The sequence below is a fragment of the Amphiprion ocellaris genome, chromosome 8 (genome assembly GCF_022539595.1).
Source record: "Amphiprion ocellaris isolate individual 3 ecotype Okinawa chromosome 8, ASM2253959v1, whole genome shotgun sequence".
NCBI classification, from domain to species: domain Eukaryota; kingdom Metazoa; phylum Chordata; class Actinopteri; family Pomacentridae; genus Amphiprion; species Amphiprion ocellaris.
The window spans coordinates 33,749,451-33,766,070 of record NC_072773.1 but is presented as its reverse complement, the minus strand read 5'-3'; the positions used below and the strand labels follow the sequence as shown (position 1 = coordinate 33,766,070).

The 16,620-nt window shown below is 39.8% G+C and overlaps 1 protein-coding gene across 5 annotated transcripts in view; it reads right to left on the bottom strand.

Annotated features, from left to right (window-relative positions):
• clstn1 (calsyntenin 1) overlaps positions 1–6,373 on the bottom strand; it is a 43,685-nt gene extending 37,312 nt beyond the window's left edge. For all 5 annotated transcript variants that reach the window (XM_023277258.3, XM_055012566.1, XM_023277260.3 and 2 more), the window contains exon 1: positions 6,124–6,373. In XM_023277258.3, the coding sequence (XP_023133026.1) occupies positions 6,124–6,205 (82 nt within the window). In that variant the 5' untranslated portion in view covers positions 6,206–6,373. The remainder of the gene's footprint in view (positions 1–6,123) is intronic.
• Positions 6,374–16,620: the final 10,247 nt, after the last annotated feature.

Genomic DNA, 16,620 nt, shown 5'->3' with positions numbered 1-16,620 from the left:
TTCTATTTGAGATGTCATATAAGATTTTAGAACATGGTGAAAAAAAAACACTCTGCTATTTAACTATCAACCTGACGGCTGCAAAGTCAGCTGTAAAATGTCTGCATTTTGCATATTTTACACTACATACCAAGCAGCTGGTGCATGTGGTTTGATGAAATACACTGAATACTCAGTTTACGCTCTAGTGCAAATGTTTGATTACCAACAATTGTGAATAAATTAAAATTAGCAGCAAAACATGCCAATCACAAGCAACAAAAGTGGGAGCACAGTCACCAAGCAGAGTGTGCAGACTGTCGTCTTGTTGCTGTTTGAGACTAAATAAAGCCACATTGTTGCCAGGATGTTGATATCGGTCCCAATAGCTGCAGTAGTACACTGAAGGAAGAAGAAGGGAGCGTCTGCACTCAGGTGATAGTCAGGCCTTGAGGTGTTTCCAGAGAGAAAATTCTGAACAGCTTAGACTGTGAAAAGAAAAATACTGAAAAATATTCTAAATGCACCACTTAAACCCATTGCCTCAGCATATGTCAGCAGTATGCAATTTCAGCTTTATACTAATTCAGAACTATTGAATAATTCTGTGTTCCTGGTAGACAGGTGTGCTTTCAACAACAACCAAAAGGTACCTTCAAGGCAGTTTAGTATGAGGCAGCTTTAAGCCGTGTTTAAGTCAGACAGTAATATCCAGCAGAGACAAACAGAAGCTGCAGCCAGATAGGTGAAGGTATGTGATGCATGCAAATCTGAGAGAAGGAATGACTTCAGTTATGCTGGTAAGTGGTTCTCCTAATTCCATGTACCAGGAATAATCAATGAACAATCTGCTCACAGTCTGAAACAGTGGGCACACGTCTGTGTTTGTCCTGCCCTACAAGCTCCTGAGCTTGTTGACGCAAGCCACTTCCATCACAGACTGGGGACTGTTCTCAGAAGCCCCAAGACCCTCAAAGGAAGCCCAGACCTCAGGGGCCCTCGCTCCCTAAACACCCCGCGCACACAGGAGAGTCTCTCAGTTTCCTTGCCAGGCAGCAACATTTGTTTGTCCTCTACGCACTCACAACCGCCCAACAGAGCGAACACACCCTGGACGGCCCTAACGACTCTCTGAAGAGGGGGTTGGGAGCCGCAGAGTCTTGAACGCAACTCAATCACCTCTCTGTGTGAGGAGCACAAAAGGGCCAGTGAGAGCGACAAAAAAGCGAGAGTGAGACATACGGAGCTCTGCACAGGCGCTCCGGTGAAGCTGACCTGCGGCAGGTGAAGTGCTCTCTGGTTACCTGTTTCCCAAGGAACCTGAATCTTAATGTGAACACGCCCGAATGCCAATAGCTCTGCAGTGGCTGTTTTTTTTACTCCTGGAAGCAAAAAGACTCAGGGGAGGAGGTAACGCAGCCAGATGAGCTGCAGATATGAGCTGAATTAAAAAACTGTATGCTCTGGTTTTTATTACACTTTGCCCACAGAAATAACACTGTGCGGTATTATTCACCACTGGCTATTACTTTAAGAATAAAAGCATTCAGTTTCAATTATGGCATTTCATTGAGGTAAAAGAGCATTTTTTCTGTTGTACTTTTTGCATACTAGGGTGGTTTATTGCAATATTATTTTCAAAAGCAGGAAAACTGTACAAAACTCAACACAGACTCCTTTCTATGTGGCACGACAACTCCTCACTCATCTGGCCAACTTAATATTCACAACTGAATGACCCATTCTTGACAGTTCACTGACTCCATTCAACCTCGTAAAGGCCCCAACGAGAGGAAAAGTCACCGCCGACCCAAATTGAGTCCAGTGTTCTCATAGCCCGAGTGGCAAACTACCAAATCGAAAATGCTCCAACATCTTAGCACTTTCAGGGGGATTATCTCATATACACATTCTTGAGGAGCTTGAGCTGTGATCCTTCGAACAGTGACTGCACTGTGACGCGCTCAGTCGACATGCCAAACCCCAGCGTCTGGGCCTAAAAGCCTATTGTTCCTCTGAGAAATCTCTGAATAAATACCGAGAAAATGTAAGAGTAAACTTGTAGGAGCAGGGCTTCTGTGTAGGGCAAGTAAACAGTTATTCAGGGCAATGCAGGGTAACATGTTAGCGGTTCTTATGAGATTCCACAGAGGCAGCATGCAGTTTGTTAATCCCACTTTCTTGCAGCAATCAGGGCTGAAGTAATTATATCTCAAAAAAATACATACTACATTTCAATGAAATCTGGTGTAGGCCATGACCCAAATGATTGGGTTCAACTGTGGACTGCACCACCAGGCAGGCAGGAACACCGTGACTCTTAAATCCTGCATCACGAGGTATAAAGGCATACTTTTCCCCCAGACTGCCCACATTGTACCATTTTATGCCTGAACACATTTGTTCAAGCAGAAACTGTTGGGTATAAATTCCTCAATTTTAGAATTTTCGCTATCATGATGACAATTTTTCAACTCGTACGTTCATCTAAGCATATTTGGCTGAGTCGGACAAAGGTTTTTCCTTTGGTTTTAAATTATTTCACACTATTTTTCCTGCAAATGGCTTCCAATATCTTGTAGGGATGGTATATTTGACAGTAACCAACATAACTCTTGGATGAATAAATTTAGAAATTCCTACACATTTTAATCGCAACTATTTATCTGTGGTATGGCAGTATAACAGCATCTGGTCATCCCTCAGTCTTAATACTGAAAGTGTCACAAAATTTAAAGCCCTGCTAATCCTGACGTATATAAAAATCATGTCTGGGTGACACAGCAAAGGTTCACGCTGTCTGAGTCACTTTTAGCTGAATCTGTCTGATGTTAAAGCCAGTGATGAGACGCTGTGGAACACATAGCGCAGATCACTAAACATCAAATGGCTTCCATCAGCGGCTGACACACTCACGACAGCTGACATCTTCTATATCATTTGAAAAGCTGATCAAGACCTGATATGATCAAAGAGAAACAAGCTGAACCGTTGGGAGGCATTTTAGAAGTACCTCTATCTCTACAACGTCACGTTTTCTGTCACGAGCTGCAGCTGTGTCGATATTTAATTCAGTTATTTTGAGGGAAAAACAAGTCTGTAAACCAACTCTGAATAATACCACACAACAGCGTTACTCGAGGCAAACAAAGCGGTCATTGTCAGAACTTGCCGTTTGCCATAACATTAAAAGATGACATACGTCACACAGATCATTGGCAGCTTGAAGGCTTAACATGGGCCTAAATGAAAATGTCTGCAGCACACAGAAAATGTGAGCGTCTTTATTTCTTCAGGGTCAACCAGGGCACTGATGGAAGTCATCATTCACTTTGGTTTCCTGGAAGCTCCAATCAACTGATCTACTTGGGGCGAGAGCTTCATAAGCCAGGCAAAAGGTTTCAACCGATATTGGTTTTTGAAGTGGCGCTGTTTCAGTTTAATGGCAAAGAAGATTTCAATCAAGCCTGTAGACTACAGAATTAGACATAAACATGATCAGATTGTGGATTTAATGACATATATTTGGTGGCTTTTAAGAAAATCATAATCACTTAAAATATTTAAAAGCATACAAGACAATTTGTCCCTACCAATTAATGTGTCTATTATTTTAATTGATAACTTTGGTTGGTTGCTTGGTCAGGAACCGGTGAGAAAGAATTTTTTTTTTAAATGCAAATTTAACAAGCCAAAATCTGATAATTGTGACTTTTTCTTGAAAAATGACTCAAACTGACTAATCGATTGTCAAAAAAGCTACAGAACATTTTAATAGTTGACACCTGATTGCTTAATTGTTGTAGCTTTGCCATAAAAACCTAAAATAAACCAAATATTTCATTGAGATCGTTATTAAGGAGCTATCTCAGAGGTGTGCCACTTGACTGGCCAATAATTCTATTTTTTAAAAAAAAAAAAATGTTGATGTGATTCATTGCTGTGACTTAACTGACATGCAATTTTCTGTGAATCAATGCAAAGCTTCTCCAGGCAAGATGAGGAGGCTCAGCAGGAAACTCTAACGTCTGACATGTAATATGTCCCAGTCATATGACGAGAGCGCATATGTTAACTCAGCAACGCACAAAGCAGGGCATCCAATTTGTTCGACTAGAATTACTTAATTCAGTGATGAATGAGCCAAGAAACTTCCCAGCAGCCAGCTTTTCCTTTGTCTGATTGTGTGCACTGAGGAAGCTCATGCGTCTCTGCAGATCTAATGTTTGACTCCAGAACATGGGGACAACCCAGCAGCTGCTCATGGTAACAGAAAGAAAGAAAGAAATGACATGGGTGAGACCTTGAAAACAAGTGACCAACACCATAATGAAGAAATCCAGCGATGGAGCAGCAGACAATGAAAGCAACAAGTTGAATATCTGCAATACTTTGAAATTTCAACAGCACTGCTGGAGACGATCTGTGTTTACCAAAGCCTTGCTGGTGGTGTAATAATCAGATAGTCCAGGTAAGGATTCAACAGATCCTTTGAGGTGTGTCGATTCGTAGCCACATCATTACTGATAAATGTCTGAGTATCGCCGAAAACCACATCATCCTTTGTACTTGTAAATACACCTGAATGTATTGATCTCAATCTGTTTCTGTAGTAAACATCCAAACCAGACAATTCAAGAACCACTTAGGGGAGATAAAAAAAACCCCACCAGCATAGCACTTGGCTTCCTCATTTGCTGCGAGATGGCGGGTAACAAGAAAAGATCAACAATACGCCACGAAAAACACAGAGCCGGAGTGGTGCAGGGTGACAGCAGGTGGTGCACAAAATAACCGAGTAACCTTTGGTTTAATAAAAGATAAGCCCTCGCCAAGATGGTCATTTCACAGGTTTGCTTTGCTGATAAGAGCAGGAACAACAGCAGGTGCACTTTGTACACATGAGAAGCCACATTCACACAGCACCCAGGACAAACTGCTACAGGCATTTTTATTTTTACTTTCGATTGACGAAAACTACACAAAGTTACTGCTTGATATGCATGCCTATATCCCTTTCCTAGTCTTCACATTGTTCACAGAATAGGTGTAACATTAAAAGACAACAACACACGGGCCTCCAGCGTTTGTGATGTGACCCCTGACTAACATGCACCTGCCTTTTCACACACCCAGGACCAGGAGTGAAACATGGTGTACAAATTCATGCAGCGGATGGTGATGGTGTCCATATCTAAGCAGGAAGCTGCTGCTGCTGTAAGGAGGGAGGTGGACCGCCCTGCAGCAAATAAACCCATGTTTCTCCTCACTGTGTCCATGGGTGACGTTGCAAAAGGCAGCAGATGCACGTTCAGTTCTTGTTCTCATCAGCACCTACTGAGAGGCTTTTTACATTCAGTTTAAAAAAAAAAACAAACTTAAGCCTGTGATCACAGTAGCACATCAATTTTTAAATCCACCGACAAAAACAGGGGCATGTGAAGAGGATCTGCAATGCGTAGCCAAGCAAGCTCCATCCTGGTGCCAAAGCCAAGTATTAAGGCCTGCTAATGGAGGAATAAACCTGTGTGGTTTAATTACACTCAATGTTAAACAATAAACAAATTAAAAGGGATAAAGAAACACATTTTGGCAATTCATATGCGTTGAAATATATTTAAAAAACAGGAATAGTACAGGGAGTACCAGGGAAGTAAGGAGAAACTCTGCAGCAGAGGGTGAGGCGTGTTTTTAATCCGAATCAAACAGGACTAGACTAGAGGAGACCAAAAATAGAACCGATGCGGATGACAGAAGGGGGTCGTTTCGCAGTTTTCACATTGTCTCCGCAAATGGCTCACTTTGTCAGATTAAATGTGACACACGGACAATAACCACACTTGGAATTTGGAGTTTAATTCAGCGCCAAACTGCCGCAGAACACCGCCGGATGCACTTGCTACCCGGCGGGATACTTCGCCACATCCCTCCGCTGCGGCTCCGGAGCTGACCATCCCCTGAACAGGTTCCTGAACATCCCCTCAGGACCGCTCAGCCCCGGCTAACCTTCCTTCTTTTTAACCTTCACACGTCTGGAGGCGACAGGGAGAGCCGTTTTCACCTCCAGTTTAACCAGTTTAAGCGGCACAATGGCACCAGTCTGAACAACGGGACACGACGGGACACAAATCCCAGCTTAGTTACCTTTCGCTGCCTCCACCGCGCACAACAGTCCGAGGACCAGTCCGACAACGGATGCAAATCGTTTATTCCCTCGGAACCGCATCCCGACTTCGAGTTCAACCCACGGCGAAGTCCGAGTCAGCCTTTTTGTTTTGCTCCCTCGTCAGCCGGGCGGAGTGTTTCTCTCAGCAGAAGAATAAAATCCAGGAGATGTGTCGGTTACCACGGTAGCTCTAAGATGGCCGTCGCCGCCGCTCTGCTCTTCAATCAGCGCTTCTCTCGCAGTTTTGCAGCGCGACGCGTTCAGGGACCGTCGGAAAATCTGAGAGGCATGTCCAGGCGCACTGAAACAAATTCCTCTGTGTCGCATGTGACATGTTTAACCCTCCTGTTGTGTTGCGGGTCAAATTGGCACATTTTAAAGTGAAATAAATCTTTTTTAAAAATTGTTAAAAATATATATTTTAAATGAAACTAATAAATGTAAACAACATATAAAATGACTCATTATTCAACAGAATAGAATAGAATAAAATATCCTTTATTAGTCCCACAAAGGGAAATCTGCAGCATCACAGCAGCAAAGTGACACCAGGAAAGGCAAGAAAACACAACTACAGATTAAAGAGGCAAGGTATACACACTATATATACAATAGAAATAGGAAAAACGGAAGAACACAAGGATACTAAAAACACAAATTTAAGAATATTTACATGAATGAATTACACTGCGTGCTGGACAAACCGGCTGAGAAACAATTTTTATCCGTGTGCGATTAAGTTTTTAAACTCAAAGGAGTAACTCCCAGGGATGCTTTTGGATCATTTTTCTTTTCGTTTTGGTCAACATGGGACAGTGGAACATGAGTGTCTGTACCTGTGGACTTCTATTGTTCTCTATATTTATTGCTTTTATTAGTGAATGCTTATTGTATGTTTGTATTTTTTAGGTGCACCAATTCTGTTATACATTTCTTTTTTGGTACAATGAGAATAAAGGCTATTCTATTCTTCTTATCTTATCAACAGTATTGTCATAATGAAACAGTGGTATTGCGATTACACAACATTTATCCTGTTCAAATCTGTATATTGTCTGATTTCAAACAGCCTAAAGGACACAGTATTGTCATATTCATGTGCTTTTGTGTGGCCCCTGCACAATGCAAAAGAAATTGTCAAATCAGAGATGTAGTAATGATTAGAATGTATCAAATATTACACCATAATATCACACATCTGTTTATATTTCATCCCATGAACTTCATCAACCTACCTAAGATTGTATACACACCTATTGGAAATGCATTTTTTTTTACTGTGGATAAACCGAATTCATTGTTTAATTAATGTTATTTTATAGACATCTTAAGATTTTAGTGAAGTTGTGGATTAACTAACACGAATAATAAAGCTTGGTGGAAAAAAAACTACATATTATATACAACAAAACAGCCTTTATGCCAATGTTATTTTAAATTTTGGTGGTTAATACTGACAACTAAATCACAATACCTGCTATTTAATTCAATATTTGGTGTTTTGTTGCCCCGTCTTAAAGATTATTGCAGTTTTCCGTTGAAAATGCACATCTCAAAATGAATGCATTAAATCAAATGACCTTGCGGCAAATCTGAGGCAAAGTCGTGCCACAGCAAAGAAAAACTTTTCCAGAGGGAAGCTCAGTTAATCAGAACCCAGCAGCTCATTATTGCCCCATAGCAGGTTAATCCAGTTATGCATGGGAGGGCAATTATGTTTTCTTCCACCTCATTGTGATATCAAATGCCAAAAATAAACAGGATTGTATCCTTTAAAAACTTTAAGCACTTAAACTTGTGATCTAATAAGTGTGCAGGTAAACTGATGGTTGATGATGAACGAAAACTCAAAACTTCGCCTCTATCAGTCTAAAGGAATCACATGTTCTGTTTGCAGGAGTCTCCTGAAATAACAAATAAAAAGAACATTTTGTGCTGATTAAATAAAGGCACACAGTCCAACTCCTGTGTTTGTGCACAAAATCTCAGAGGCAACATAAAGCGAGAAGTCTGCACATGTTCACCAGCATCAGTGTTCTGTTCTGGCTCTTGATTCTGGTGAGGATTCAAACAGAAACTGGGCTTTAACGGGACAGTTTGAGTCCAGAATAGCTCTCATTTTTTGGAAAATAACATTATCTGTAACTGTCTATTGTCTGTCTTATGCCATTTGCTAAAGAATTCTTGCTCACAAGTAGTGCAGAATTTTGACGTTAATCTGAACAGAATTTATGTATATTTCTTTTGTTTATTTTTTTATTGGCATTTCTTACATTTTTGCACTAGCAATGCAAATTTCTCCACTGTGGAATTAATAAAGACTTATTTTATTGCATTGTATTTTATTGTAGCATTTAATTTGTGACAGGTGCAGACATTGGGAGAGAAGTTACATTTGCAAAAATACTTTTAAAATATAAATTAGCATCCTTTAGACTGGTTCCTACATTGTGAGCAATGTGCACTGGGGACAAATATAGAAATAAAAGACAGGAAATTGTTTATCTTATGCTGCTGCCATGAAAGACTTTAAATTTAAGCAGTAAAAATACAAGATAAATGTGTGTAGATTAAATATTTCCTAAAATATGAATGTATAGGCCTTAAATATAAAAATGTGCATTGTACAAGGAAATAAAATATACAGTAAAATTAATAATAGTAGAGTTAAAATGCTATTGCACAGAGAAGTAATCATTGCATATTGATGAAGTAAACTGCATTTGAAATGCAAAAAAAAAAAAAGCAATGTTAAAAATGTTTCTTAAGAACATTCAACAAAAAAATCAACCAAAATCCAGCAAATTTCGCTGGATTTTGGTTGATTTTTATGTGAATGTTCTTAAAGAAAATCTTACAAGTTTTACTGATATATATGTAATCATTTTAGATATTTTTAGGATTTTTTGGAAGATTTTTACTCATTTTTTGAAAATATTTACAAGAATTTTCTTGAGAAATTTGGGGGATTTTTTTGAAAATAAAACTTTTAAGGAAAACTTTTAAGGAATTATTGGAATTTTCTTCCTGAAGGTTTTGCAAATTTTCAGAAATTTGGGGAATTTTTTTTGTAGAATTTTTGGATTTTTTTCAGACAAGGAAACAATATTTTTTGGTGCCTGTAAATGAGGACAACAGGAGGGTTAAGACATCTGGATTACACAGGGCAGTTAAATCACTTAAATACCGCAGTTCCGTCTCTCCTGATCCCTTAACGACTGACAACCATAAAAATCTACCATTGTTGGTTGCCTCCAGCCCTTTCAAGCCATTTAAAATCAGATCCTGGAGTGGTGTGAAGTCTGAGCTCGGGAGGAGAACCTGAAGGCATCATGTGTTCAACGGTGGCCACTGACGTCAATACTGTTATTGTGGGAGCATGCAGCTCCTTTAGCACAGACGGCTAAACTAAGACTGAGGGCCAAATGCCTTCTGGTGCTGCAAAAGGGTCTGTGAGGAAAGTGGGCACTCAGTGATCCCCATGAACCGGAATGCACGGCTGATTTAAACACATGGACCTCAGGGCACAACAAAAAGCCTTAGCTTGGTTGAAAAACCTTGTCAGATTTGCAGTTCAGGTGATCATTTGTCTGGCCCCTTGTCACACAAGCTGCCATCAATAGTCAAAGGCCAAAAATGAGACATTAAATTATCAGTTTTTCTCGGCTGTGTCAAAGAGCCGGACAGAAACTGGGGGTGGAGGGCATCCCTGGCAGAGAGCACGGCGCCTCTAGGCCCCTGGTTGTGTAATCCAGCCGTGGAAAAATGGATATTTCAACAACACGACTCCACCAGAATGTGACAAATTGTGTGAAAATGTTTATGTGCTTTCTGAAGCCAAAAAGTTGCTTAATCCTTAGGTCCGTACAGGCACGATGGGAATTGTAAATCTGAAGCACATCCATGCTTTCATTTCAGTTTTGTCCGAAGAGGGACCTTCAGAAAAATCTCTCACAGCAGAACGAGGCTCGTACAGCATATTGATCATTTTACGAGTTAACCACCAAATTCACCCCGCAGAATAAACGCACGGCAAGAAGAAGAAGTGCGATGTGAGAATAGCAATGCCTCGAATTGCAAATGGTGGGTGGGGCCGCTATCTAATCAACACTTTCAGATATAGATAGCACCCCTAAGGAGAAGAGGAAGAGATGCAATCAGAGAGTTACTTAGGGGAGCATCTACATTTGCTAAATTTGCATCAAGCTGAGCTGCCCTGATATGGCTGCTGCTCATGCAAATGCAGGCACATGCAGTTTTAATTTGCCTTTTTTAAAAACGGAAGATAAAACGGTCAACGGTCCTTCATGGAAAGCCTTGCTGGGAGAACTTGCTGGGGCTTTATTGCTTTAGTTTTTATCCTCCAGCGCAAAAGATGTTTTAAAATCTGCGGGAATAAAAGGCCGATCGTTGGACCTCAGCACAGTCCTGAAGGCTGAGAAAAACCGCAGAGAATGGACATAGTTGTGTGAGGCCACAATAAAGCGATGAGTCTATAAACAGAGACAGTTCATGGACATCAGGGCAGTGGAAGAGTGGAAGCACAATGCCTGTTTGTTTCCAGTTTGGCACCGCATGAAGTGGCCAAGAGAAAGTGGAGCCTCACCACCACCACCAACCACCAGCCCCCTCTTCTCTCACACATGTCCTGGGGAAGGGACAGAGCGGTGATTATCATTTGTCTAGGGGACAATGACAGGCAATAGGAGGTTCTGGTGGATAGGTGTGAGACATCAGCGAAGGTGTTACTTCCTCCCAACCATCTCGCCCACTGCTGTGACTGAAAGCCTTATCTTTAGGGATTTCCACGGCTGCTGATGGTTTGCTGTCTGCTGTAACAGGCTCACCGACAGCCACTTTGTACTTGTAAATTGTATTTGGACAGTTGTAGAAGTTAATGAGTGTTTTCTCGTCCTGCAGTGAAGCCGCCACCTTCATGAAATGCCACAGATTAAGGTCGGTAAGTTTTCTAGTTAGTCCCATTGGTCATTTCTGGAGCCACTTGCAGTTGATTTCTGTCTTACATTATATCACTAATACAGTTTTGCTGACTTATATGTTTGTATCAGTAACTCCACCGACTTGTCTTAAATGAAGATATAAATCCAAAGACCTCACTGTGTTGCATGCATTGACTGAACATTTAAGTAGTTTGCACCTGAACACATCCACAAGCAAATTCCTTTATTCCTTTACTATTTCTTAAAGTATAAAACAATCACTTATTAATTTTCCGCATTGAAATCTTTAAATGTACTTGTCATGACAGGTTTATTTGGGTTAATCTTCTGAACCCCAAAAGACTTCTTTATCTTCTAAACAATCACAACATTTTTCAGAAAAACAGACAGATTTATCTGATGTTTAACTTTGCAACTGTCTTTGGATGGATCACATATTTTTCTCCAAGTGGGAACAGTGTGTCTGTGTGTCTGCACATTTCGATGTCTTGCCATGACTACTGAAGTGTTTATATCTCAGCTGCACATGATTGAATTTGATTGATTTATTCTTACTTTTTTTATAGTATTACTTTTATTTCTGAACTGTGAATGGATGTGAGAAACGGCATTTCGTTTAACTGTATACTGCATATATTGCTGAATGACAAAGTTGAAGTTGAATCTGGCCCCAATTTCATGTGCTGGACAAGAGTCCATGATTGAAGAGATCCACACTTAAAAATGTTGTCATACTCATAGCGCTATCTATTGGTACCAGGAAGTTACATGCATTACATTTGCACACACCAGCGCTGCGATATAATCCTTGAAATTAGTCAGCTGAGTCTCAACACCTTGGCGATGCTACAGTGTGAACCCTTTGAGTTTTCACACAATGCTGTTGCCATGGCAACACATCTTCGCTGTGAAACAGGAAGTACTTTTTGGCAGGTTTCTGCTCCAAAACTGTGACAGGACATCAAAATAACCTCATTCAACGTGTCTCATTTAAAAATTTGCTAGTATTAGTTCACAATAACAGGATTCTGTAAAAAACAAACCTAATAACATTTGCTCTTTTCAGCACAACCAATGAGCCACTAGTGACTCAGCTGTGAATTATGGGACAGAAACCTAGTGACTTTTTGGGCTGAACTGCAGGCAGTGTTTACACTGAGAAGATGGGAAACATATGAAAACAAACAAAAATGTAAGTAAGTAGTAAAGTATATGAGCAGCCACAATTTTCCAGTGTTGGAATTACATGTGGACACTTAGAAAATGTTGTACATGTTGATTCCAGGTTTTTTCAATTTGTGTAAAATAAATAGTCAAAGAATTCAATGTTTTTCTTCAATGTTTTGTGCCATCCTTTCCAAAAGACATTTGTTAGTTCTCTCTACTGTCTTCTAGCCATGGCTATATTGTCTCCATAGAGGTGCAGGACTTTTTATTGAAAAATGAAGCCACAGTGAGTAAAAATGTGACAAAAACAGATACAAACACAAGGAAAGAATGCCTAGAAACAGTTTAGGGTTCAGAGGGGTTAATTCAGAAAGACATTTGTGATGTTGAGTCAACATACAAGAAAACGAGAAGTAATCTTTTAAAAAGTGGCTGCTACATAAAATGCAGTTCCATATTTCAGGTATTAATAAAAGCTTTAGAGCCCCCGCTACACTCGTGTTGTCTTTGTACAAAGTACGTCCCACATTGAGCTGCAACGATTAGCTTTGATCAATAGAACATCAAGCGGCAACTACAACAAAGCAAAAATATCGATGCCACATGCAAACGGTCTTCTTTTCTGACTTAGAGAAAAAGCTCAAAATATTGTTTTGGCTAGAAAAGGCTCAATTTTGCTAAATGTGCACCAGAAGTTGTTAAAACTGTGCCCCTGGTGGCAAATTCTCAACTGTTGACTTAATTCACACCCTGTCTGATAGCGCTTCAAAGAACAATGATCAGGTAGTGTGACCAGCACACAGACACTCCAGCTTTATATAAATGACATGATGCTGCAGATGACAAAAGAAAGACAAGAACTGGCTGTTGGCGTGTTCAGAGGAGTTAAATATCCAACAAATCCACCATTTGTCATCTGAGGAGTATTTTCAGACAGAGTGGGACAGCATTGACAGGACCATTAATCCTCCTGTTGTCCTGCGGGTCAAATTGACCTGTTTTAAAGTTTGAAAATGTGGGGAAAAAGTATATTTTCACAGTGAAACTTCTGATGTCCACATTTTCAACATTTTTGGGAAATCTTTGAACATTTTTTGATGGAAAAAAATGTGAAAAAAAATGTTTCAGAATATTCACAAAAAAAGTTGAAGTTTTATTGATATATATGTAATCACTTTAAATATTTTTAGGATTTTTTTGGAAGATTTTTCCAATTTTTGGAAATACTGAAAAGAATTTTCTTGCCAAATTTGGGGGATTTTTTTCAAAAATAGAACTTTTAAGGGAAATTTTTAAGGAATTATTGGAATCGAGGGAAATTCTACTTTTATCTATTATCATTTCCAAAATAGTGCAGTTGTTTCATGACATCTACAACTAATATTTATTCTCTCTGGTTAAACAGAATGAACAGATTTCATTATATAGTTCAGTAATATGTCATTTTTACATGACTTTAGTTATCTGTACATGTCCAGCAATGCGCAACATCGATTAAAATACTGTTTTTATAATTCCTAATATACCAAATAAATTATTTCAAAAAGAATAATCTATCCCAATGTTTTCATTCAGTATATTTAGATAAATAATTTAAAATACTATTTAAAGGAGGTTTGTTGTTTTTCTATGTCTTACCTCAAAGTAAATTCAATATTGTGAATTTTTGGACACTTAATAAGACAAAACAAGGAGTTTAATAGTGGAACTTTCAGATATTTCAGATGTTTTATCAACCAAATGACCACAGCAGTGTTTTCCCTTCCTACATTGCAGAGATCTTCTCATTGCCACCCGTCTCACAGCCTCAGCTCACTCCTTGAGCCCCCAGACAAGGATTTGGGGATTAGATACACCACATTATTAGGATGGTCGAAGGTCACGAATGCCTCATGGCTGCTCGCATTATTCAGAAGTCCTTCCACCTCATTTTCCATCCTTCTGCCTCTGAGTTTCCCTCACTGTGGACAGAGGGTGGATGCTGTGGGGGGTCGGACATGTTCAGCCACCAATCGCTATCGGAGACATCAGTGTGGGCTGCAGCCCTTGTGGGTGGCTGGCAGCAGGCAGAGCATGAAAAGGGACTTGACTGTTATCATGGGACTCAAAGTGGTCGTGACCATTAATCGCACACAGTTTCTCGATATTCTCCTTCCTGTGTGGCGTCTAGACTGCAGCTTGTGTCATTAACTGCTGCAGAGTTTTCCCTCCCAGAAGATGCAGGGATTCTGTCTTGCTTTTTAGATTTTACTGGTGATAATTCCCCAGAAGGTAGCAGTTTGGAGTGTTTCATAATGACTTCCTTACATGTGATTTTATATTAATGATGTGTACGGACCAAATTATTTGTTTATCGGTGTCTTTTGTCCACAAAGCAGCAGCATACTTTTGTGTGCCAGTGTTTAATTGGCCCAAGGGAGGAGCTCAGGAAAGTTATTTGAGAGGATTATATCCTTGCATGCCAATTTGCCTTCATTTTTTATTCACTCCCCAGTTTCTTTATCTGATGATCAAAAAATACATCCCGTGGAACCTGAATGTGTGCCGTCTCATAAATTTATAATCCTCAATTTTCCGAGGACATTTTTTTGTTGAAAGATTAATTTTATATACAGCAAGGCTTCAATCTTTTTTTCTGCTTCAGCACCGACGTCTCCTCCACTTTGCTCATGAATGCATTTTTTAAAATCCGTGGCTGGAGGAAATTAAATCTCACTTTAGAAGTTCTGGATGTTATCAAGTTCTTTCACAGGATTTTTTTTTTAAAGCCACCGGGTCTGTGTGTGCAGGAGAACCACGAAGAAGGGAAGCCGTGCACCTTTAAGCTGCCATCTAATTCATACATTTTCCACAGGGAACATTTAAAACACAACCTGGGTGATTGATTCCTCTCCACCTGAGAAGCTCTCATTTATCTTGCCACCTGGGCTGTCATTTATTGCCTTGAAAATGCACTGTTAGTAGCCCTTTTTTAAAAAAAATAATCCCACGCTCGTTCATCAAAAGCCAAATTACAATCTCTACAGGCAGTGTGCTTTGCAGTTCACCTCATGAGACAAGAAATCTATTTATTTCCCTGTTTGTTTTTTCATTTCCATATTGATGCAATGCAGAATTATCTATTTTGGTTTAGGAACAAAGACGCTGGGATGCTTTTTGATGTCTGACAACTATGATCTATGTCCCATACCTCCAGGATGCACCTTTTTAAAATCACAAACGTGTTCCAAACCTTTAAAAATAATTGCAGCTCCATGCTCTGTCGTAGTTTCAGTTGTCTCTCAGGCACAATTGTTATTGATTAAACCTCCTGTCGTCTTCATTTACTGGCACCAAAAAAATATTGTTTCCTTGTCTGAAAAAAATCCAAAAATTCTGCAAAAAATTCCCCAAATTTCTGAAAATTCCAATAATTCCTTAAAAGTTTCCCCTAAAAGTTTTATTTTTTTAAAAAATCCCCCAAATTTGGCAAGAAAATTCTTGTAAATATTTTCAAAAAATTAGCAAAAATCTTCCAAAAAATCCTAAAAATATCTAAAGTGATTATATATATATATATCAGTAAAACTTCTAATATTTTCTTTAAGAACATTCACATAAAAATCAATTGTGTGAATGTTCTTAAGAAACATTTTTAACATTTCTTTTTTTCCACCAAAAAATGTTCAAAGATTTCCCGAAAATGTTGAAAATGTGGACATCAGAAGTTTCACTGTGAAAACCTTTTTTTCCCCCACATTTTCAAACCTTAAAACGGGTCAATTTTGACCCACAGGACGACACGAGGGTTAAAGGCAGGACACTAAAAGAACTACATGCAGGAATGAGTGGGAACCTGACAGATGGAACCTACTTCTCCATAGTGCTCAAGGATCCTGCAGATTAAGCTCCTAGTCAGCACCTTCTACAACATCCATATTCATGAGATTTTAGTTTATCGCCGCTATCAGACGTGTTTGATTTCATTTGCATCCGTAATACAGACTTCATTTAAACCAGCGTGTGAAATCATGTCTATTTGCTGCCCGTGCTGGATTCCAGATGGGCATCAGGTTGCTCAGAGGAGTGCCATGATTTTGATGTTCTTGTTTTAAGACCTCGACCCCTGAACCCCACAGAAGGTCACCTCTGACACGCCACAGACAGGGTTTACACTGTGGGTCAAGCCGGTGTCAAACTCTCACCTCCTTGGCTTTATTGCCTGGGTGGGTTTAGGGAGGGGGCACTGGATGGCTGTCACAGCGACTCCAATCACTCATCTGTGATGGGCAAGTCCTGGCTGGCTCCCCGGAGACTCCCATTTTCAGCACTGAAAATTAGGGCCCTGGGGATGGCAGCTGATGAATA